We start from the raw sequence: 23,717 nt of genomic DNA, 5'->3' as shown, positions 1-23,717 counted from the left end.
AAGCAGGTTTCCAGGAACAAATGTTGCTGAGAATGCCAAGACGGGCGTAGAAAAGCAGGAGATCCCGGCATGAGGAGGTCATGAGTAACTTTCCCCAAACCTTGTCCATGGTGTCGTGGAAATGGAGGTGACATTGGGTCGGTGACAGAGAGACTGGAATCTGAGGAAGTAAAGGCTGTGTGAGACAGTGTTTTCTGGAGTTTTTCTTTCGGAGGGAGCACAAAAATGGAGAAGGAGTAAGTTCTCCCGCATTGGCGAGGAATCGAAGTAAGGAAAGGTCCTATTTTGTCAGCCATTTTGTTTTTCTAATTATTAAATTTATATTTCTCCTGAGTCATGGATGTGGAAAAGAGGAGAAAACCACTCTTAGCAACTGATAGTAGGTGTGGTTTCTCGGTCAGCTCCGGACCAGGAGCGTCTGGCTGCAAGTGACGACAACCCTCCTTACGCTTATTTCAGCAAAAAGGGAACTTTCATTGGTTCACATAATTAACTTGGAACCAGAGACTGAAACTCCATCAGACGTTCTCTTTCACTGTCTCTCTTCTCTTTCTGCTTCCTTCCCTACTGCAGAGTGAAAGGTTTGGGGAACAAAGCAAGGGGAGATGTAATGATTAGGGGCTCTGGGTCACCTCCTCACTACTTTAGTGACCAAACAAGAAAGGGAACTTCTCTCTCTCTGTGATATATTTTGGAAACTTCCAGAGAAGGACTCTGGCCCATGTTGGGTCAGGTGGCCATCCTTTGACTCAAGCATTGTGGCCAGGGGCTGAGAAACTATGTTTGGCTCAATCTTGGCTATACGCCCCTGTCGTGTCCAACGGGACAAGACGTCTTACCAGAAGGAGGCAGGGAAGGGTTCCAGGCAGCCGAAAACCTTGGCTGAACCGTGTACATTAGCGTGGTTACCAATAACCGTGCTCGCTTTCTATAGTTCATGTTAATTGCGGCTTCTCATGGAAACAACAGCAATGCCTTTTGTGTATTTGTACCTTCATTGTCTTATTTGATGTTGGAAACAGCGACGTGCACTAAGTAGTATGAGGTTCTTATTTGCATTCTACAGATTAGGAAACTAAGGCTCAGAAATTAAGTGACTGGTCTAAGTTGTGAGTAATTCAGCGCCAAAGGTCAAGAATCTTCGTTTTCCAGATCTCATTTTCATACTTAACACAGCTTCTTATTTTGTGAAAGCAATAAAATTAGGTTTCTCAGTCCAGTCACCTGATACTCTCTGCTCTTCTGACACAGAAGAGAGATTCATGATGGACAAGGAAGTATAGTAATGATGGCTGAGAAGTTCAGAGTTTTAGATTTGTAAAATAGTTATTTTAAGTGTTTTTACATCCTCAAAATATCTCATTAATCAATATTTGATTCATAATTCATTGTATTAATTAACAGCTAATTAGTTCTAAGCCAAATAGATTATTTGAACCAAGGGAAAATAGACGATCTTATAAAAAATAGGAGTGAATGCCCCATTATTACTTATCAGAAGTCAACAGCGCTTCTGGGAATGGTGACAGCCAGAAGGTCAAGAAAGGAGCCACCCTTTGTCAGCTGTTTATTATGAGAGTATGATGTAGGCTCTCCACTAGGCTTTGACTCTCACAACCACTGTGTGAGAAGATGACATCTCTATCTCCAGATCATAAATGAAAACACAGACCTCAGAGAAGTTAAGGGATTTGTCCAGTTGTTAATAACGGATAGAGCCAAGATCGTATCCTATATTTGAGTGGCTCGAAAACGTATGTCTCTCCACTACATCACCTGGACTGTTCAATTAGTGCATTTGGCAGATAAAGGTAAAGGTATATATTTATAGGTTTTATTTTAACCCATGCACAATTATTCCCACAATTTCTTGGGCAAAAGGACTCTCTCATTTTCATATACAATAGTCGCATGGGGAACATTCCAAGACCTCCACTGAATGTCTGAAACCACAAAGTACCAAACCCTATATACACCATGTTTTTTCCTATACATACAATACATATCTGTGATAAAGTCTAATTTATGAATTGGACACAGTAAGAGATAACCAATAATAAAATAGAATAATTATAAAAATGAACTGTAATAAAAATTATGTGAATGTGGTCGCTCTCAAGATATCTCACTGTAGGTACTTCCCTTCTTGTGATGATGCGAGATGATAAGATAGATGGGGCTTGTGGATGACGTAGGCATCGTGACGTCATGCTGGGCTCCTACTGACCTTCTGCGGTTACATGAGAAGCCTCACCTTCCGGATCACATCTGACTGCGAGGACTAAAACTTCAGAAAGGGCAACTGTAGAAGAAGGCTAGAGGGAACTAACACAGTCTGAATGTTGAGGTGAATCTAGCGGTGAAGACATCTGCTGTTTCCATGGGAATGTTTCCGATGGCATTCAATAACACCTGTAAAAGCTTTCTGTAAATTATTAAGTGACACGAGACTTAATTTATAGCTAAATAGCTCAAACTATTACTGGATTTAGAATCCGTATCGGAGAGGGGGGCGTTTCTCCCCTGTTTCTTGCACCTCTGACTGTTTTGGGTTTGTTTTTTTTGCTTCCATTTGAATTGGAAATGGTCCAAAAGCTGATTTTTTTCCCCTTCTATTCACCAAGCAGGAGGAGTCACACCCAAATGTTGTCAGTAAGGGACAAGTTTTGAATGATATTTTTCTCGAATTCCCAGTTCTGCCCCTGATCCTTTCCCCTTTCCTCCCAATAGCCATGTCCCTATCCACTTGCTTGCTCACTTACCCTCCCCTCCCTCTCCAAATGTCATGCAGAGCGCTTCCCCGTGAGTATCTTGGCAGGCCCTTCAGGTCTGCAGACGGTGAGAAGCACACAGACCAGAGGTGCTGTGCCCAGAGAGACAAGCTGGCCCCAAATAACATGGCATTGTTATTGCCAAATATATCAGATAGCCCAATCTCATCATCCCCGGTGGGATATACAAATCACGGCCATTTGTTCATACCTGGGCACTCAGCAGTTGATAACTTGCTTTCTGATACTTTGTCATAGTCCATTTAAGCTCTAACAAAATACCACGACCTGGGTAGTTAAGAAAAAAATAGAAATCAGTTAATACTCACTGAACCCTTCTTAGAAGCCGGGCATTCTACTAAGCGATTTACATGCATTTTCTCACTTAAGCCTCGCAACAACCCATGAGACAGATACTGTTATGATCCTTAGTTCACACACACCAATAAAAAGAAGGTTTTAAGGAACTTGCCCAAGGTCATGCAAGTAAGTAGCAGAGCTGGGATTTGGTTCTAAGTCTGTCTGACCCCAAAGGTCAAATTATTAACTGTTACCCTCCTCAACCTTTTAAGTTTTCTTAAGTGAGTGCAAAATTAAAATTATCTAGAGTCTATTTTTTTTTTTTTCAAAAAGAAGGTTGTATTTATTGATGGTGTGATGAGGTTTCCATTTGACCACTGCCTAGTGCTAGTACCAGATATACCACTTTTATATAATAAAGAGGCATTTTGAAGAAACCATGGAGGGGCCACTTGGCAGGATGGGGGGGGTGGAGCTCTAAATTCATGTGGGACCCGCCTCCTTTGAGTGGGCTGCAACTCACATCATTGCTGAGCATTTCTCCCTGAACAGCCCATTCAAAGTGGCGTTGACCAGACCTACTTCTTATCTTCTTTACCCCTCCTGCCTCTATCATTAAAAAAAAAGTGTGGTCACCTCCTGTAAAGGATCTCTTGAATTTAATGTATTCTAAAAACTTTCAAGGACAAGGTGCATACTTTTGGGGTACAGAAAGGATCTGTGTTACAAAGTGTTACAAATATACACATTATATAAATTCCCCAACAAGGAGCAGACCTGTAAGGGAGCGTCCTCTGGAGAAGCACTTTCCTTTTGGAAAGTCCTCACTTATTACCATGCTCTGCGGGCTTGGAGCTGGGCTAATGGTGAGAAGTATCCAGCTTCTGATGATGTATTTAAAATCTGGAGGAAGGGGCGCCTGGGTGGCTCAGTTGGTTAAGCGACTGACTGCCTTCGGCTCAGGTCATGATCCTGGAGTCCTAGGACTGAGTCCCACATCGGGCTCCCTGCTTGGCAGGGAGTCTGCTTCTCCCTCTGGCCTCTCCCCTCTCATGCTGTCTCTCTCCCTCTCTCTCAAATAAATAAATAAATAAATAAAATCTTTAAAATCTGGAGGAGGGCGCTATGGGGAAAAAGAGGTACAGCCTCTTTGCAATAATAGCTTGGTGCCTTCCATGAGATGTCCACTCTCTTCCTTGAAGGGAACGCCATCTCTGGTCAACTAGAACAAAAAAAAAAAAAAATGAAAAGAAAACCAGCTACTTTTTCAATTAAAAAAAAAAAAGTTGGTTAGTTTCGGGTCAATACCAGTGTAGGAAGAACTTTTAGTGCTATAATCTCTACTTTATAAACTGTAGCACATCAAGTTCTATGCCAATAAAAGGTGAACTTAAAATAACCTTTCATTAGTTTAGAACAAAAGGTGTATTAGGAGTGATTGACTTAGTATAATGTGGGGGCGGAGAAGGTCCTCTCTGGAGTGTGACACCTGGATCGCATCTTCATTGTATCACTTATGTATTGTGTGATCTTGGGTGAGTTCCTTACAGTCTCTGGAGTCCAGGTCTTCACCTTTATGAGTCAGTTGTGGGGATGAAATGAGATGCTGCCTATAGAGTACTCAGCACAGGGCTGGGTCATCAAAGCCCAATAAACAGAAGCTATTGAACCCTCATCATCTACAGGAACGTGTAGGAATTTTTGTCAATGATCTTAGATTATAAAGATCCTCTCTCTATATATATAAACTATATACAGCTCTCTCTCCCTCTAATCATAGTTAGCTAGTCAACGCATTTCTCTTGAGCACATTGTGTTGACACCCTCTGCCTATCTTGAAGTCAGAAACCAGGCCCTGGGCAGGGCCCCTCACACACAGCTCCCTCCTCTGCCTCCCCAGCAGCGGGCCAGCTTTCCAGTTCCATCAACTACCTTCCCGGGGCAGTGACATAATTCTTGTTCGCTGCCTTCCGTCAGGAGGATGACTGGGTAACAGGCACACCTGATAGATTTCTGCTGACCTGGAGTTTTTCTTTCAGTTGTGAATGACACAGAAATGCAGTCAGCAGGGACTGAGCTCTGTCAAGTGATTTCCACCAGCCCCTGTCTCGTCTCGACTACTTGGCCTGCTGTCCTATGTTATGTGTCGCAGAGCCTTTATAGTTTGAAGACAGGATAAGCCAGGAACTGGGGTAGCTTTCTCTGCAACTGAGTGTGACATCTGTGGTTCAAGAGTAACTCTGGGACACATGTGCCATCATGCTAATGTTAATAGAAGCATGCCGATGATAGCGGGTGCCCCCCCCCACTTTACCTCCCCTCCTCCTCCCGCCCACTCTCTTCCTCTTCATCCCATGCCTACTTTTTCTTCCTGTTTTTTTTTTTTAAACCCCCTTAATCCTCACAAACATATGAGGAGACACTATTACTATTCCCTTTATAGAGGAATGAAATCCAGACCAGACCACTAAAGAACTCGTCTAAAACCAAAAAAGCTCAAAGCTTTCATCCACTTATCAATATCTCTTCATTTCTTTTAAGTTATTGACCATTTTAATACTCGTGTTTAGAGATACTTGAAATGATCAGTTTTCTGAAATTCTCGGTGTTGGGATATTTTCCTGGAGGCGGGGAGGGAATGTTTAATGGGCTTCTCAAGTTTGGATACTCATCCTGTGGAAGGTGGGACCATCAGGTCAAGGACATTTTAGCATGCTTGTTAGGGTCCCTTAGTGCTAGAAGACAAGATCATGATTTATAAGGCTAAGACAATGAATGGGGGAGAATCAGCATGCTACTGATCGGTGCAGTTATTTCTAAGCCCAAACCACATGTGTTTCAGGAATGGTTAAAGTTCAGGGGTTAGAGACAGGAGGTGGGGAATAGAGATGACCAGACTTCACAGAGCCTTTTTGAGAATAAGGAAAGAATATAGAACAAACACAAACCAAGAAAGAAAATTGCAAGGGCTTCCCCCAACCCCCTTCCCTGAACACACAACAGCAAACACCATTCCTTTTTCAAGGATTCCAGGGCTCGGCCTCTCCCAGAGTCCTGGGGCCAGTTCTCTTCTGGATAACTTTTACTTGGAACAGAGCCTGTTGTCAACAGGAAAGGCTCTGTTTGGAATAAACCTTCATGGAGGTCAGTCGATTGAACTTTGAGTATCAGGTCATGCTGTGAGGGACACAGGGGGTCGAAGAGAATATTCTCGGCCATGGAAAAATGAGACAAGGACAGAGAGGAGGCCTGTCCCGAGGTCTTTGGTGGTCCAGGGACTTGTGTCCACTCCGGGGAAACTGATTTCTGAGTTTTGCGTGGGAGGGCCACGCTTCCGAAAAGTGCGTGTGGTCTGTGCTCCCCTCCAGGGCTGTCTGCAGCTCGCCTGGGGAGGGAGGCCTTGTGCGTGAAGACGCTGGGAGAAGAGAATGGGGGACACATTGTGCCTTGACGGGGGTGACCGAAACGACACTGCGCTCGTCGCGCAAAGGCTACGCGCAAGGAGAGCGGATAAAACAGCGAGACCACGGGCCCTCGTGGAGGGGGAAGGCCGAGGGCTCAGCTCCAACTTCACGAAACGCGTTGCAGGAAGCACCCTGAAGGCTGGGCAGGGTGGGCCGGGGCCTCCCGGGGTTAATGCGGAGTCTATAATGCCCGCGGCGTCCCGGCACTCCCGTGAAGGCGTCCACGTCCACCGCGGCGAACACGCCCCGCGGCAGTCAAGGTCCTGATCGCCAGGAGTCCACAGGGCGCGGGGAGGGGAGAGGCTGGGGAAGCGGGGTCGGGGTGGGCCGGTGAATCCCCCCCGCCCAAGGCTCAGGGGGTCGGGGAGGAGGGCGCTCCGGACACGCCCCCTGTCCCCAGCAGGCTCCCCCCGCTGCCCGGCGCTGTCCTAGACGGCCAGACATTGGCCCGTGGCCACCTGCCAAGTGGGGCCGGGAGCCGGGACCGGGGGAAAGGGCCTCGGCGGCGGCCCGAGGGCCCTCAGAGCCTGCCGCCGCGGCCACTCCCTTAGACTCTGGCCGTGCGGGGACCGGGGGCGCTCTGCCTCCGCCTTATAAGAAGCCCGGCGCGGGGCCCGCGGCGAGGCCGGAGGCGGGCAGGGGCTCGGGCCGCGCAGGGGCGCCCCCACCGGCGGCGGCTCGGCGACATGGGCCGCTACTCGGGCAAGACGTGCCGGCTGCTCTTCATGCTGGTGCTCACCGCCGCCTTCTTCGTGGCCGAGCTGGTCTCGGGCTACGTGGGCAACTCCATCGCGCTGCTGTCCGACTCCTTCAACATGCTGTCCGACCTGATCTCGCTGTGCGTGGGGCTGGGCGCCGGCTACGTGGCGCGGCGACCCCGCGGGGGCCTGGGGGCCACCTACGGCTACGCGCGCGCCGAGGTGCTGGGCGCGCTGAGCAACGCCGTCTTCCTCACCGCGCTCTGCTTCACCATCGCCGTGGAGGCCGTGCTGCGCCTGGCGCGGCCCGAGCGCATCGACGACCCCGGGCTGGTGCTCGTCGTGGGCGCGCTGGGGCTGGCCGTCAACGTGCTGGGGCTGCTCATCTTCCAGGACTGCGCCGCCTGGCTCGCCTGCTGGGGCCCCCGCCGCCGCCCGCCGCCGCCGCCGCCGCCGCGCGAGCAGCCCCAGCCGCCGGCCCGGGGCCGCGCCCCGAGCGCCATCGGGGGTCCCCGCCGGCCCTCGGCCGCCGCCCGCGGCGTGGCGGCCGCTGCAAGGCAGGACGAGCAGGGGGCGACGGTGTTCTCCAACGTAGCAGGTGCCTTTCGGTTGCATCCTCCGGACCTCGCTCTGCCTTTCCCTCCTCCCGCCGGTCCTTTCCTCCTCACCCACGCCCTCTTTTTCTTCCGGGCTGTGGCTGCTGTGGCTGCTTCTATTTTGTTAAAACAACAACAACAACAACAACAACAACAACAACAAAACAAAAAAGAAAAGAAAAGAAAAAAAAAAAAACACCCATGTCCTCTGTAGCTCGGCTTTAATTCTCTGCTCCTAATTTATTGTATTCCCCACAGTGTCTCTGCTTTTCTCCTGGATCTTCAGGCCTCTCCACCTCTTCCCTCCCCCTTATTCTGTCTGCTTCACAGCCTTGATTTTCTTAAGTATAGTTATTATTGGGCAACAGATAGCACCCCCTACCCCGGGCCCCTTCGTGAGGTACGGTCTGAACTTTGTTTTCTCCTTCCCGCCTCGCCCACCCTTCTATCCTCCTGGGAGGTATGGGTTTGGAGATGGGGGTGGGATTCCACTTGCCTCGGTTTTTTGTTTTTTAAACTTCAATGGAAGTGTGAATGAAATCCAGAGGTGGGTCACAAGGCTTATGTCTAGGCCTCAATGTACTGTTCTGGGTTGTGTGTGTGGAGAGGTAGGGGGGTTCTGATGAGCCGGTAGGAGTTTAAGATAACAAAACCTTTTTTTGAGTCCATTGGTTCTTTTTGTTTGTAGAACTTATACACAACACAAGGTTTCTTCTTTGAATGCAGGTGATTCTCTGAACACCCAGAATGAACCAGAGGAGACTGTGAAAAAGGAGAAAAAATCTGAAGCCCTGAATATCAGAGGTAGGATTGACTTCGGGTGGATTTGAAACCCTTGTCTGTAATGCATATGGGCTGTGCTGTACTCTGCGTTTCTGTTTGCCTTTTAATAAGGTGTGTTAGAAAGTAGGCCAGTTGCACCAATAGACTATGACCCTAGTCTCTTGCCTAATGGCTGCATTGATTCGGAGTGACACACGAGCTGCTAATGATTTATCCTTGCTCCGCTTAGAGCCGGGCTCACGCTGCCTGCTCCAGACACTCGCAGATCAGGAGTAACGTGTTATTACTTTACTCGATTTTCCCCACTCGTGGGTATGGCTAATGCAAATGAGGTCTATTTTAATTGAATGTAATTCTGATGAAGGAGAGAAGAGAGTTAGTTGCTGGCTTCTGTCCATCGTGGCACTGCTGATTGACCCTCACGCCTCACTTATTTCTGCCAGGACTCTGCAGCTCGGCTGGGTCTCTTGGCTCTCTTGAATCTCTACTTCCGGGCCCAAAGCAGAGGGTTCTGGTGAGGCACGTGGAAGGCACGTTACTAGCATTCTCCCTGCCATGTGCTCAAGGTCACAAGCACGGGGCAAAGGTTAGTCCAGGGAGTTCAGAGGTGCATTTCTCACCAGATACCAACATTGTATACAGCACTTCTCTCTTCCAACTTCTTGGGCAGAGACTTGGCTTCTGAGTGATTCCAGAAGGGTCAGTCCCCCCATCTCAACTTGGAGGATTTCAACAAAGATTATTTAACCCTTTACTTTCAGATGATTTGGGGGAAGCCTGTGATAGGGCTTAAATGGAAATAATATAAAGAAGAAGTAATCATCTGGGAGACATTTTCATTTTTGAGAATTTCCCATCTGTTTTACAAAGTGATACCTGCTATGCATCTACAGGGAAAGTCAGAAAGAAAAAAACAATGACAACAATCATGCATGAGCTCCTAAAAATTTCTATGTGAGTCACTTTTTAAATATTGAACTGCAATAGGAGAATTTCTAAAGTGCTAGCTGGCGAATCTTTTTTGAAAAGAGAGAATCTGTATTGAAAAACCATTATCCTTTGTTTTTCTTTGGGTTCAGTTAAAAAAGTGTATATATAATATATACTATACACATTTTGTTATCAAATACATACTATAGAGTATATATATATCACAGACTTTTCCACAGCACTTTAATTTTTCAAGGCACATTTTGTTAATTATTCATTCTCATGCTGCACAGAAGGAGAACAGGTAAGCGAAAATTTGCTAAGAGGACTGAATTGTGGGACCAGTAGATATTGTGACCTTGTTTGGGAAGCATGATATATGAACCTGCAGCATGATCATGAAACTTGTATGATCTGGCCGATCTTTGGTCTAAAGTTGTAGCTCCTCGGTGAAACAATGTCGGGGTAAAGCCTTGCTGTACCTGGCTCAGCCCTGAGCTCCGCTGACCAGTGTGTTCTGTAGCTTCCGACAGAGGTGAATAATGCAGCAGCTAAAAGTTTGGGATTTGTGCTCAAGATGCCTGGGTTTGAGGTTTTGGCTCTACCATTTAAGACTCTGACTTTGGGCAAGTTTTTGGACTCCTCTAGGCCTCCCATTCCCCCATCTTTTAAATAGTATCTCCTTGAGGGGGTCGCTGTTAGAGAAAGCATGTCAAGTTCTTGGGCAATGCAGAGGGAAAATGTGCTTTTGTGCCAGGCACCCTGCGGGCACAAGTCACTTGCACTTGTAAAGAATCTCACCAGGTGGGAGCTGTTTTCTCTCAGGTAGTGAGCAGAATCGCTGGGCTCAGCCGCACTGTGTAAATGAAGTTGAGCGCTCCGGGCCCTGCTGCCCCCCCCCCCCCCCCCCCCCCCCCCCCCCCCGCAGCCTCTCCATCTTTCAGACCAAATGGGAGGCTGACCTGCCCTTAGGTCTTGTGTCCTCATCTTGGATCCATGATTCAGAGAAGGTGCACAGAATGTTACAGCAGAAAAGGACTTAGTGGGAATAAACTCCACGTCCCCTCGTTTTGCAGATAAGGAAGCAGGGTCCTGAGAGTCTGGTGACTTCCCAAGTCACCCAGGCCACCGCAGAAGCAGAGCTGGGCTCCTCCTCCACCTCTTTCCAGTCTTGCACACTGCCTGTACACCCCGTGCAGAATGGCTTGCTTCTCCAGTGTAGACAGTCCACTGAGTGCTTACACTTTTGACCTTTAAGTCACTGTTTGAGAAGCAGGACTCAGGACTATTCCCCCAGATCTGCAGGGGAGCACATGACTGGCGGGGATTCTTGTGAATAAAAATCATTTCTGGATATACATTGGTGTTTCTCATTTCAGTGGAATAAAACAAATAAATGCCTTCTGAGAAACACAGTCCATCTTCTGCAAAGCGCAGTGAAAGCACAATCCTTTAAAATTCTCGCCAGTTGTGGTGATTGATTTTATTTAATAAGATCAAATGCGATACATCAAAAAATGTTGCGACAGAGGGTCAGAAAGATAATTAACGTTTTGTATTTCAGGATACATGGAAATAGATAAACCACAATCCGGACATCATTTGAAAATAGGTCTCCTTTGATGAGATGTTTCTTTCTAATCTTTTTTTTTTTTTTTTCCAGTAAGAAAGCTCTTTCATCCTTCCCTAACAACTTGTTAATGCCCAGGGCTGGTGTACTGTATTCCTGGTTATCAGCAAATTCAATAACACCGATGGCTTTTCCAAGGGCTGGGACCCATCAAATTTCAGCTGATGTCAAATTGCCAGTTTTTCTGAGTTTTTTGAAAAACATCTCAAGACAGGAAGTGAGGTCCAACTGTTGAGGTGTCCTGTCATTGCAATTCTACCTTGTGAGAATGATGACTAATCAGATCACTGAGCTGTCTACCAAGGGCTGGTCTTCGTCTCTCAGCTAATGCTGCCTCACTTACCTTTCTGAATCACAGATGTGATCCCATCAGAACCTGCTCAGAAATCTTTGCCACTTCCGGAATAAGGTCCTAACACTGCCGGCAGTCAAGGGCTTGCTATTCCCATGTCAGCACTCCTTTCTAGACGTTTCTGCCCTGTTCTTCACCCCTTCGCTGTCCCACCTCCTCTCCTAGACCCGAGCCATCTCTCCTGTCCCCGTCCCCATCTAATGCACACTCACAGTGAGGCGAAGAAGAGCTCAGCCAGGCAGATCTGGTTCAAGGTCAGCCTCTGCCTTTTACCAGCTACATGATCTTGGGCAAGTAACTTGACCTTTTTGAGCTTCAATCTCCCTACCGACGTAGTGGAGATCACCACAACATCGCTGTGGGGTTGCGAGCGTTGCATGAGGGGTTAGAAGAGCGCAGAGGACACAGTCCACAAATCGTGCAAATTATCATCGGCGCAATCATTTCTATGCACTTACGTCTCAGTAGGCTTTCAGACATTGTTACAACAGCCTCTTCAGAACTAGCCTCCGAGAGAGGTGAGACAGACGCTATTCTCATCCCCATGGTACAGAGGACGGTGCTGGTGTTCAGAGAGGTTGACTTCCTCAAGGTCCATGGCGCACAGAGACTCTCAGGGTCTATGACGTCACACTGAGTGTACTTGTCTCGCATGCTGCCTGATGCGCACATCCTCACCTGCGGCCTCCCTTGACCTTCCTGCCTGGAATACTTTCTTTCTGAGCTCTGTCTGCTTGGAACCCCGCTGCCTGTTGAGGTCCATCCCTGCTTCAGAGTCCTGCCCAATTGCCTCATCTCTTGAGATGCCGTCCCTGAGATTGTCTGTCACAGGGAATCACCACCACCCCCATCCTGAGGTTCCTGGTACCCTTTTCTGAGAATCCTGCCAGTGGACTCTGGTCCCTGGAGGATGATGACCAGGCCTTCTTCGTCTTTGCACGGGAGGCCAGAAAACACACTATAATATCCAGTCTCTGGAATTTGAAGGAATCAGGCTTTAAGAGGATTTTCAAACTGAAGGCCATGATAGGTTGACTCATAAAACCAATTTAGTAGAATATGATGAGCATTTAAAAAATTAACCAGAATTGAATGAAAAAGAATAGAAAATAGTAATAAGTCATGTGTTGGGATAGGCTTTGTTTTTTCACGTTTGTTTCAGGGCGTCTCTCTGGGTGTGCTAGGAGGCAAAATGTGATTCTTACTGTGGATTATGGGAAAAAGAAGTTTGAAAGCTATTTTATGTAATTATGAGGGACTAGCAGGGAGCTTTCTTAGGAGGAAAACATGAAATGGGAATCTAGGGTGTCTATGAGGCAGGGTGCACAGTGGTTTTCTACGCAGACTTGTATCCCCACTCGAACCCTTTCTGGTTCTGTGATCTTGGATAAGTTACTCAGCTACTCCATGCCTCGGTTCCCTCATTTGTAAAATGGAGAGGGTAACCGCTTCAGAGAGTCTTAATATGTAAGGACATGGGACACACTTACAACAACGTCTGATGCATGTTTGTTAACTGGCAATACAATTATTATTATTAAGTAAAAGACAGAAGTCACTCTATGTCATGGGAGTTATGACCGACCAACCAGAAAATACTGTTTCGTTGAGTGCCTGCATTGTGTGCTTCTGGTGCTAAAATATAAACACAAGAAATGCAGAACATGGCCCTTGTCTTCACGTCACTTAGCGACTAATGGAGGAAACCAGGCTGTCATGCAGGAAACAGAGGATGAAAGTGGTCTCAGGTGGTAAAACTGATGTCAAGTGCAAATAGGGAATACTTGGTTTTTGTATTTTTATAGTTCTACCGGGTGCTTCCCTGGAGAGGGTCCAAGCTTTGATCTTCAGGTTTCCCTGGAGGAACAAGGAATATAGACCAGCTCTTGGGAATTTCTCTTTGTGGCTAAGAACAAGGACTGGGGAGTAAAAAGCTTTTCCAGAGGTGGGGTGTGGGAAAGGGGGCACAGAATTAGAAAATGGAATTGTTTAATCTATTTATTGAATCAGGATCCTGTTCTAACAACTAAACACTCTGCCAGAAGGGAAAGGAAAGATACTTTGTATTTCTGTATTATTTGGGGGTGGGAGGAAGTTTGCCACAAATTGCATTTAGTATGTTTACAGAATGCCTTTTCACCTCTGATGCTACTCAGCTACGCAGAATCCTAAAAGTATTGCCAAAAAGAAGCATTCGTCCAATTAAACCATCTTCCAAGTGAGACTGTTTGGTTGTAGCCACAAGTGAGTTATGAGGATTTAGGATTCAACCCCGTCGATCTGTGGGATCCCTGGAGAGACAAAACGAGCCTTTCTTAATCTATACGTTTTTTTCTAGAGCAGTGTTCTGGAACTTTCATGTGAGTTTCGGGCCCCTGTGGTCTTGTTAAAAGTGTAGACTCGGATTCCATAGCCTCAGACATGGGGCCTGAGATTCTGCATCTCTCACCAGCTTCTGGGGTTGCTGATGCTGCCAGTCCACGCACCAGACTGACTAGCAGGGGTCTGATGTCTTCTGCAGAAAAAAAAAAAAAAAAAAAACCAAACCAACCAAACAAAAAAAACCCTAGTATTTATATTTTTAAGAATTCTTCTGACAAAGTTTTCACCTAAATCCCAGTTTAGTCTGTGTGTCGCATACAACTGGACACCCAGATCTTCTGTGTTAGATGGCATATTTTTTGTATCATAATCAAAACATTGAAGGTTGGTTCCCTCAGCTAAATAATCGTGACGTTATTATCTCTTAAATTTTAATTTAATTTTATTTTGACAAATGGCTCTTAATTCAGCGGCAGTGTTGCTGGAGACCCTTCTTTTTTTTTTTTTTTTTTTTTTTAAGACTTTTATTTATTTATTTATTTGACAGAGAGCACAAGTAAGCAGAGCAGCAGGCAGAGGGAGAGGGAGAAGCAGACTCTCCGCTGAGCAGGGAGCCCGATGTGGGGCTTGATCTAAGGATGCTAGGATCAGGACCTGAGCTGAAGGCAGATGCTTAACTGACTGAGCCACCCGGGCACCCCTGGAGACCCTTCTTAAGGACCTTTCAAACGAGATCCAGTTTAAATGACAGGGGCTAAGTGAGGAAAAGGCAAAGGCACGTAGGAAAGGGGGAAATGGATCAAGGAAGAGGGAAGACAAGAAATAACAAGAACCACTCTCTCTCTCTCTCTCATTTTTTTTTTTTTTAAGATTGTGTTTATTTATTTGACAGAGAGAGAGTGAGCACAAGCAGGGGGAACAGCAGACAGAGGGAGGGGGAGAAGCAGGCTCCCCGCTGAGCAGGGAGCCCGATGTGGGGCTCGATCCCAGGACTCTGGGATCATGACCTGAGCCAAAGTCAAACGCTTAATGGACTGAGCCATCCGGATGCGCCAAGATCCTCTCTCTTGATAAGTCTTAGTTCCTTCTCCTCTTCAAAATGCTTAAACCCATTTAAATCACAGATACGTGTCTGAAAGAATAAGAAGCCATTTGCACAACGTCTGTTTAGCAGTTCGGTGCCTTCTGACGAGTGGCAGGCAGACGTGGTGAGGTACCGTGAACAGACAGTGGCTTTCCCCAAGGGGGTCCGCAGCTCCGAATCTTCCTAGGCTATTATGCATTCTCTGGGTCCTGGGACGCTGGCCTAGGGATTTGTTTTCTGCAAAGTAGCGGACTTTTTTTTTTTTCTTTCCTCATTTGAATCCATCCTGTTCTTCTAACCAAAAAGAAAACAAATAGCAACTGGTCTTCTTAGACTTGGCAACCCAGGTCACGGAGCGCCCCATGGCTCCCAAATGTGGATCTGTGCTTGAGAGGTCTTTCTTCCTTCCCAACAGGTGTGCTTTTGCACGTGATGGGCGATGCCCTGGGGTCAGTGGTCGTGGTGGTCGCGGCCATCATATTCTATGTGCGTCCCCTGCCCCCTGAGGACCCGTGTAACTGGCAGTGCTACATCGACCCCAGCCTGACTATCTTCATGGTCATTATCATTTTGTCATCTGCCTTCCCACTCATCAAGGAGACTGCTGCCATTCTGCTGCAGATGGTCCCCAAAGGCCTGAACATGGAAGAGCTGAGTGAGTCACGTGGTCCTTATCTAGAAACATGCATGTCTAATGCTCCCCGGGTTCAAAGGGCTGGTGTTATTTCACAGCAGTGTTTATGTATCTTGAAATACTGTAAATCACCTGGCCACAGAGACATCTATCATATGTTTGGTAGCCTAGTAAGATGACTCACAGCTCCAAGAACCAAAGGTCCTTTGCAACCCATGACTCTCTGACTCGGCCACAGATTTTTGAGACTCGAGTGTTGGGCAGAACCTGCTCCTTGGGTCCTACCTTCACCTCAGAGATTGATTTTAAGTCCGGTAAGTTACCCTGCCAAGGACTTGATTTTTATTTTCCTTATTCTGAAAACAGGAATCATTCATTTGCATTTGGGATCCTGCTTTCTAGTGAGCTGGTTTTATATGGGCATGTAAGTCACCGTGTCTCTTGTGACACCCTGTTTAAATTTAAACATGAAATTAAAACAGGACCGTGTTTTAAATTCAGATCATTCATGGCCTCCTTCGGTAATGAAACCTCTTTGCTGGGCTCAAAGAGAAGGTCAATCTCCCACCTTAGTTATGTGCCTCTGAGCATACGTAGGGTAGAGACTTGGCTGAGCTGCTAACTGGGGACGATCCCAATGCTGGTGGGAAGCTGAATGTGCTTCTTTATTTCTAGTGTTTCTACCATGAGGTAGAGTCTGGCCCACTGTGGGGCTCAAAGTTGGAAGACCTTAACTTCATGACAGATCCCCGACAGGAGGTTTGAATGGGTCTTAATCCATTGTATGGCCATGGCTAGGCCTTCCCCTGGGAGGGCGTGATTTATGATGGTCACTGTTGGTTTGAGCCCCGCCAGCCCCCTGTTTAGGGGCATGCATTGGGACCCTTCTTGGGCCACTGCCAACAGCCCGTGCTTCTCCTTGTCTTTCCCCCTGGATGTTCTTTTTGCCTTTTGGAGCCTCCTCTTGGGCAGCACTGCTTTATAGTCTCAGGGCCACTGAGGTAGTCAGCTCTCCAGCTGCTTTACCGTGCTGAGTCCCAACAACCAGCCTTCATTTCCTGCAACCTGCTATCCACCCAGTCCGGCAGGCAGAGGAGGAGGACAGTGGGGAAGGAGATACCTAGGAGCAGACATGCAGCATTGTCTCTCCCTTCCAGGAACTTGTTTTCCAGTTGAAGAAACAAGATAAGCATATCAAAGCAATTTGTGATAGATGATGGCTTATATTGCCTTTTAACCAAGTTATCTATATTTAAAAACGTTTAAAAAATAGATGGTAAGAACAGGAGCAACCCTTCTATGGGACTATTATACTATATGCTGGCAATGTTCTAAGTGCTTTACTTATATTCACTCGTTTTAATTCTGCAAGTAAACCTGTGGGGTACTATCATTATTATTCCCGACTTACAGATACGGAGACTGAGGCCCTGGGGGCTAGCTAAATTACCCAAGGCCGTGTCTAAACTGGGATTCAGACTCTGGCTATCTTACAGGGTCTTTGCTCCTAATCACTATTCCACATCATCTCTCTAAAGACATGCTTGTTCAGGAAAGTATGGAAAATATAGAAGACTTAAATAAAAAAACAGAAGTCTTGTAATCTTGCCACCCAGAAATTACCTCTTTTAATATTTTTTTAAAAGATTTTATTTATTCATTTTGACAGACATAGATCACAAGTAGGCAGAGACGCAGGCAGAGAGAGAGGGGGAAGCAAGCCCCCTGCTGAGCAGAGAGCCCGACTCGGGGCTCCATCCCAGGACCCTGAGATCATGACCTGAGCTGAAGGCAGAGGCCTTAACCCACTGAGCCACCCAGGCACCCCCTCTTTTAATATTTTTGAATCATTCAATGAAACAAGCTTTTAGCTGCACAAAATTTTTGTGTGTGTATATACACTGATGTTCGCTTAAAAAAAAAAAAGATTGTGCTGTATATATAGTAAAACTACTTGATTTTTTCACTTATAAATATCTTATATACTTCTCATATCCTTAAATATGCAACTTACTTATTAATGGCTGTAATCATATTCTTTTATATATAATTGATTTAACTATTTCCTTATTTCTGTTTTTTCATTAAAACAAAAAACACTGCCCAAACCATTTTTATAAATGAATGTTTGGGTGTTTCCCTATAGGTTAAATTCTGAGTACTAGATATGCTGGTAAAAGTTTTCCATTCAAAAAGTTCTCCTCTTTCAAAAAGACACCCTATTTCATACTCCAGGTACAGCCCGTCAGGGTGTCCATTCCCTTGTAAACTCACCAACCCTGGGAATTTTTTGGTATGTTGTTAAATTTCCTTTCTTGAATTGCCTTTTATGGGTTCATGATAGATGTATAGGGACTCAGAGAGGATGGAGAAGATTATGGGAAAATGTACCCATATATTGGGGCGCCTGGGTGGCTCAGTGGGTTAAAGCCTCTGCCTTTGGCTCAGGTCATGATCTCAGGGTCCTGGGATCGAGCCCCACATCATGCTCTCTGCTCGGCAGGGAGCCTGCTTCCCCCTCTCTCTCTGCCTGCCTCTGCCTACTTGTGATCTCTCTATCTCAAATAAATAAATAAAATCTTTTTAAAAAAAAGTACCCATATAGATACAGCTCTTTTTCTTCCCATTGATATAAATACATCATTTTGGTGAGAATGCCTTCAGGGACCGTGTCCCTTCCGTAGAGGTATCTTGTTTCCAGTAGCCCTCGCTAACTGTCTGCTCTTCCTTCTTGTAGTGAGCCAGCTCTCAGCTGTGCCGGGGATTAGCAGCATACATGAAGTGCACATCTGGGAACTTATAAGTGGAAAGATCATTGCCACACTGCACATCAAGTATCAGAAGGACAGGGGCTATCAGGACGCCAGTAGGAAAATTCGAGAGATCTTTCACAGTGCGGGAATCCACAATGTGACCATCCAGTTTGAGCAGGTGGACTTGAAGGACCCCGTGGAACAGAAGGACCTGCTGTTGCTCTGCAGCTCCCCCTGCATCTCTAAAGGCTGTGAGAAGCAGCTGTGCTGCCCTCCAGGGGCCCTACCCCTGGCCCACGTCAACGGCTGCGCAGAACACAATGGCTGTCCCCCTCTTGACACAACTCTGAGTGATAGCTTCGCTAGGCAAGAAACAACAGAAGTGGTTATCGAAGTATCTTCGGACAACTGTCTGAGTGACCATGGACAAGCTCTTAGCAAAACTCAGGAGGACCAACATTATGTCAACAGCACACATTTTTAATCTGGTCCCCACATAAACAGACTGTACAAACGAGGTATTCTGGCTGGTGGAAAGACCTGTGTGGGCTGTATCAAATCTGCGGTGTGCTCGCTCTGTGTTCAACGAGGGGCTGGTTGTTTGGGATGTTAATTGCATGTATCTGTTAATTTCTATATGACTGAGAACTTTACGTTGTCCCCGGTGTCTCAGGCTGCTCTTCAACAAACTCCCTGTTTTAGTTTGAACATTTATTTTAAGAAGCAAGCTATGCTCGTATCTGTGTCAGGGACGTTGAAGGCTGGACTCTATGGCTGTGGACGCGGGATTCAAAGCAGTTCCTGGTTTATTTCCACTTTCTAAGGTACAACACAATACATGTAACTTGTAGCTGACTCTCAGGTGAGCTCATAGCCAAGTACACCGAAAAAGCTTAAGAATCGTGATAGCTATTTTTTTTTTTCCATTCCACTAGAAGATCACAAAAAGAGGAAAGTTGGATAGTCCTATCACTGCGGAAATTTTTTTCTTTGACTCATTTTTGAATAAATGAAAAGTGAATGTCTATTAGAGTAAAAGATATTCTCAGAATATTAGAGGAAGTGGAGTTTATTAGGGGAAGACAGAAAGAAAATCCATTGACTACCTCTTCATTTTGTGAGATGGAGGGAGAACTAATGTTTACTTTCCGCTGTGAAATGAATTATAGCTGCAGGGTGCTTGAGATGTTTAATGCATAAAATACCTTTTTTTTCTACTTGGAAGTGTGGGAATATTTCTACTTTCTAAGGTACAACACAATACATGTATCTTGTCTTGCAGAATCAGTCCCCTGGGACTGTTCTCATTTATTGCATAATGGCTCACTTTTCCTTTGGGTCTTTTTTTTTTTTTAATAGGATCACACTTATAAGTATAGCATTTACCAGGAGAACATGGGTATTCCTGAGATAGAAGACTATATGACACTGAGTATTCATTCCTGCCAAAAAAAAAAAAAAAAAAAAAAAAACAAGCTAGATTGATTTTTCTTTCACTAGGCATATTTTGAAGTATTTATTACAGTTGCCAACAAGTGACCTGATGGAAAAGCATATGTGTAGGGAAACATTGCTGCCTTTAAATGTGTCTTGGGGAGCTTAGAGTTTCCCTTCTTTCCTTTTCTGACTCTGATCCATATTACCAATTTCAAATAAATTTATTAGACTCTAATTTGGATCTATAATCGACTTACATTAGCATTGGAGAAGCGTCTGTCCTGTATTGAACACATTGTTGAGGCAGCAGTATTTTAATCAGAGGAGTTTCAAGATAGGTCTGAGAAGGTGGAAGATACCCTTGTAGAGAACTAGAGTCTTACCTGATGGGTTGCAAAATTAACTGGCAATGGTTGTCTCTTAGGCTCCAGGCACTGAGTCCTGTTTCATATCTGCACAGTAGTCAACAGAAATGCTGGCTTGGTCACGGAAAAAGCGCCCGCATTTTTCAGCACTAATACCGTCTTTAAAAAGGGCCTTCGTGTTCATTCTAAGGCTGAAATAAATAAGCAGCTGTGATCAGGAGGATAGGAATCTTTTCTCTTCCCTTGAAAATTTATGATCTGAGTTTAAATTGGCCATGAATTAAGTAAATGCATTTTTATCCCTAGCTGTTTATTGGACTAGTCTGTATAGCCAAAAGAAGGGTTAAAAAAAAAAAAGGACATTGTTTTTATTTTTGATACTAAAGGTTCAGCACGTACTCACAAACAAAAACAAAAACAAAAACAAAAACCAGGGGATTCTCTTTGACGCTCACCACGGTGATGAGTGGATGAAATTCTAGACGAGTGTTGGTTGAGATGTCTTGACTAGAACCAAAGAAGAACTGTGTCCCTCATTTCCAAATTTGAAGATCTAATTTGATTTTACCTCGTTCTGCTTTTATCAAAAGATTATAATTTTACAGTTTCTTTGCAGCTGGCTAAAGAAATGCCTACTGGTTTATACCCAGATAATGTTCTTTAAGGTAAAGTCACTTAATTCGAATAGAACTAAATTTACCTCAGAAAAGTAGCTTTATGGACACTTACAAAGGGTTAATGTGAAATAATCCCTTTTAAGACAGTTCGAGTACATTTAAAGTGTTTGAGCAAGCTAATTCAGTGCAATATTTTTGTGTGAGGCTCGGTGCTTTCCTTCGTCTTCTCCAGCACTGTGATGCCTGCAGTCTGTCTGGTCTCTTTACTTGGGTTTTGCTCTCTCAGGGAAAGGCGGGATTTTTCTGTTCCTCTTTGAGGCAGCCTTGCCTGGTGGCAGTAGGTCTGATGAACAGTGGCGTTACCAACACAGTTTTTTTCTGAGATTAGAAAAACGCGATCGTTTATGTTAGCATCCCTGTGTGCGTAGGGCAGTTCCAGAGATCTTTCTCTTTTTTTAAGGAGATGAAAATAATTTTTGAAAAGTCTAGGGCATCCTCTGTGTGCCTGGTCAGGGACAGCCATCCTGCACACTAACCTAGATGACTCAAGGGATGGTGCTTGCTTCTTCTGCCGTCTGCCCTTCTGTCTCCATAGAAAGAGTCCATTCCTCTCTATTGCAGCATTGGCTGTGGGAGGTCCTGTGTTTGCTTTTATCGTCCCAATTTCAACTTTGGCTTGGAAGAGAGAGGTGAATTGTCTTCATGACCCCTGGCCATTATGAATATCCACGAGAGCTCTCAGGCTCCACTGTGGACAGCCAAAAAAAAAAAGTATGATCCCTCTAATGACTGATAAAGCATCAATAAAATAGGGAGACATTGTTTGAGGAAGAATTAAAAATATTCTTTATATTGGTTATTTTTTTTTCTCTTTTTGCCACTAGCTGGTCAAACTCTAGTTGGGGATAAATCAGGAATGCCAAGTTCTGTAGGAAAGCGTGCTTTCAAGATGAAAGAAATCACGGGAGTGGATTTGGGATTATAATAAAGGCAGCTGCCCTGTAAGTAAGAACTTCTGCTATGCTGTCTTAGCATTAGGGACATTTTCAACTGGATAATTCCTTGCTGTGTGGGGCAGTCCTCTGCATTGTACGATGTCGCGCAGCATGTCGGGCTCCTGCCCTCTCAGATACACACCCACGAATAGTGACAATAAAAAATGTCTCAGGACATCACCACTCTCTGGGCAAATTGGTCTCTAGTCCTGAGCCCACCGAGTTAACCTAACGATAGTTGAGAATTATTGTTGATAAAAGTCCCTCCAGAGCCCTGTAATCATTATAATGGGATCAGTTCTGCAGAATTCACTCTTTAAAAAATATTTTTCCAGGAGAGATCAAACAGTTCACCGAAATGACAGTCATCTGTACCTAGGAACTTTGGACATTTAAAGGGAAGATATAATTGGGGGGGGGGGAGGCCTTACAAATCCAATTAGGCAGATCAGTTGATGTAACAGTGAATGAAATGAAGAAAAAAGCATTTGTTCTCACTGTTCTGTCATGACCCCTTCAACTCATGAATGTCCTCAGTTTGATGAACTCCTTATAAAATGAGACCAGAAAATACCAGTACGATTGCTTGTGGGTGTCTAAGTTGTTTAATTCATCACTGGTTTTAAGCTTGATGAGGTTTCTTCTATTGGTTCCAGACAAGCAGCTCATCTTCATGCCAAGGACAAGTTTAGATCCTAAAAAACATTCTGTATTGTCTGTGGTTTGCTTAATCCTTTGCCAACACATAGCACATTTTCCCCTGGAGGGACAGATACATTTCCTGCTTTTAAATATATCTTTACACTCTTGCAATTAAAGACTGCAAAAAAGGACTGTGTTAGGGGAAAACGCGTCCTGATTTGGGTTTTGAATTTAGACTGAATGATGGCTCCATGCCTATTGCCTAGCTTTGCCCTTCACCTGCTAAGTTTTTACCCATTTGTACTTCTGAGTGTATTTGCACATGAGTCGCCGCCGCAAGTAGGAATGAAAGTGTTGAATCAGGAAAGTGGCTGCTCCAGTGGAAATTGCATCAGACCCTAATCCTCACTGTGATCTAAATACCCTCATGACCTTGGAGATAAGCAAATGTGGATTGTCATGTTTGGAGCTTCTCTTTTCAGGTGTTTTATTCTGGACCTTTTCGTTTACATGGAACTTTCTTGAATATTGCTGCATGGATCACCTGTCTGTTCTTGGTACAAAGCCTGGCCAGAGACAACGAACCCGCTGTGAATTCTAGTGGGAATCTTCCAGGAAGGACTATGATATTTGGAGAAGGGTGACCCCTTCCAGCAGGTCCGAAGTTAATGTTACAGTATTATGGAGTTTTGTTGCTTCAAGTCTTCCTGTTGTCCTCACAGGCGATTTTGCCGAAGTGTCATTGTCGCCTTTGTGGGAACTATTCAAACTTGAAGATACAAGGTTTAAATAACTCATTGCGCATTCATGTGAAATCCCCCAGTAATGTATGAACATGCCCACCTGTAACAGTGAAAGATGTTCAATGGTGCTGTAAGAGAAATTAAAAAAGAACCACACACACCACGCGTGACTGAGATGTTTCTGGAAGTCAGACGACAACTCGAAGTAGTTGAACTCACTTTGTCATTGCTGCTTACTCTAGTCCGGTTATCGCTCAGGAACCCTTCAGATCAGTTTTATGCTAGTGTGGGACTAAGTCTCCATCTGTGTTTTGCTGCTGTCTTCTCCGTATCCCTCTGCCACTCTCCACCACCTGCAATGTCACAGGGCCCGTTTTAGCAAAAATGTCCCAGATTGACGCACCGGACTACTTACCATAGCCTGGACTTACCTGGTTTCCTAGGGGGCCTCGTGCGATGCAGGGCTGCCCAGTGGGGTTTGGGCAGGAGGGGAGCTCCTGGGATGGAGGGAATGGTGGAGAGGCGAGGCTTATTTTGGAGAAGTCCTATAGACTTTAAGAGGACCAGTCCTTGGTGCTTCCAATTGTTTTTAATCTGATCA

At 45.4% G+C, this 23,717-nt stretch overlaps 1 protein-coding gene across 2 annotated transcripts in view; it reads left to right on the top strand.

Moving 5' to 3' along the window:
* SLC30A10 (solute carrier family 30 member 10) overlaps positions 1-23,279 on the top strand; it is a 41,308-nt gene extending 18,029 nt beyond the window's left edge. The window contains exons 1-4 of one of the 2 annotated variants that reach the window (XM_045081157.1): positions 6,836-7,831; positions 8,556-8,633; positions 15,346-15,585; positions 18,302-23,279. In XM_045081157.1, coding sequence (XP_044937092.1) covers positions 7,222-7,831; positions 8,556-8,633; positions 15,346-15,585; positions 18,302-18,801 — 1,428 coding nt within the window. In that variant the 5' untranslated portion in view covers positions 6,836-7,221 and the 3' untranslated portion in view covers positions 18,802-23,279. Of the gene's footprint in view, positions 1-6,835; positions 7,832-8,555; positions 8,634-15,345; positions 15,586-18,301 lie in introns of those variants that run through there. The other variant, XM_045081158.1, reaches the window with a different exon arrangement.
* Positions 23,280-23,717: the final 438 nt, after the last annotated feature.

This window comes from Mustela putorius, unplaced genomic scaffold, assembly GCF_011764305.1.
Source record: "Mustela putorius furo isolate JIRA1106 unplaced genomic scaffold, ASM1176430v1.1 tig00000508_pilon_pilon_pilon, whole genome shotgun sequence".
Classification (NCBI taxonomy): domain Eukaryota; kingdom Metazoa; phylum Chordata; class Mammalia; order Carnivora; family Mustelidae; genus Mustela; species Mustela putorius.
The sequence above is the reverse complement of the archived record's forward strand: the minus strand, read 5'-3'. Positions and strand labels throughout refer to the sequence as shown.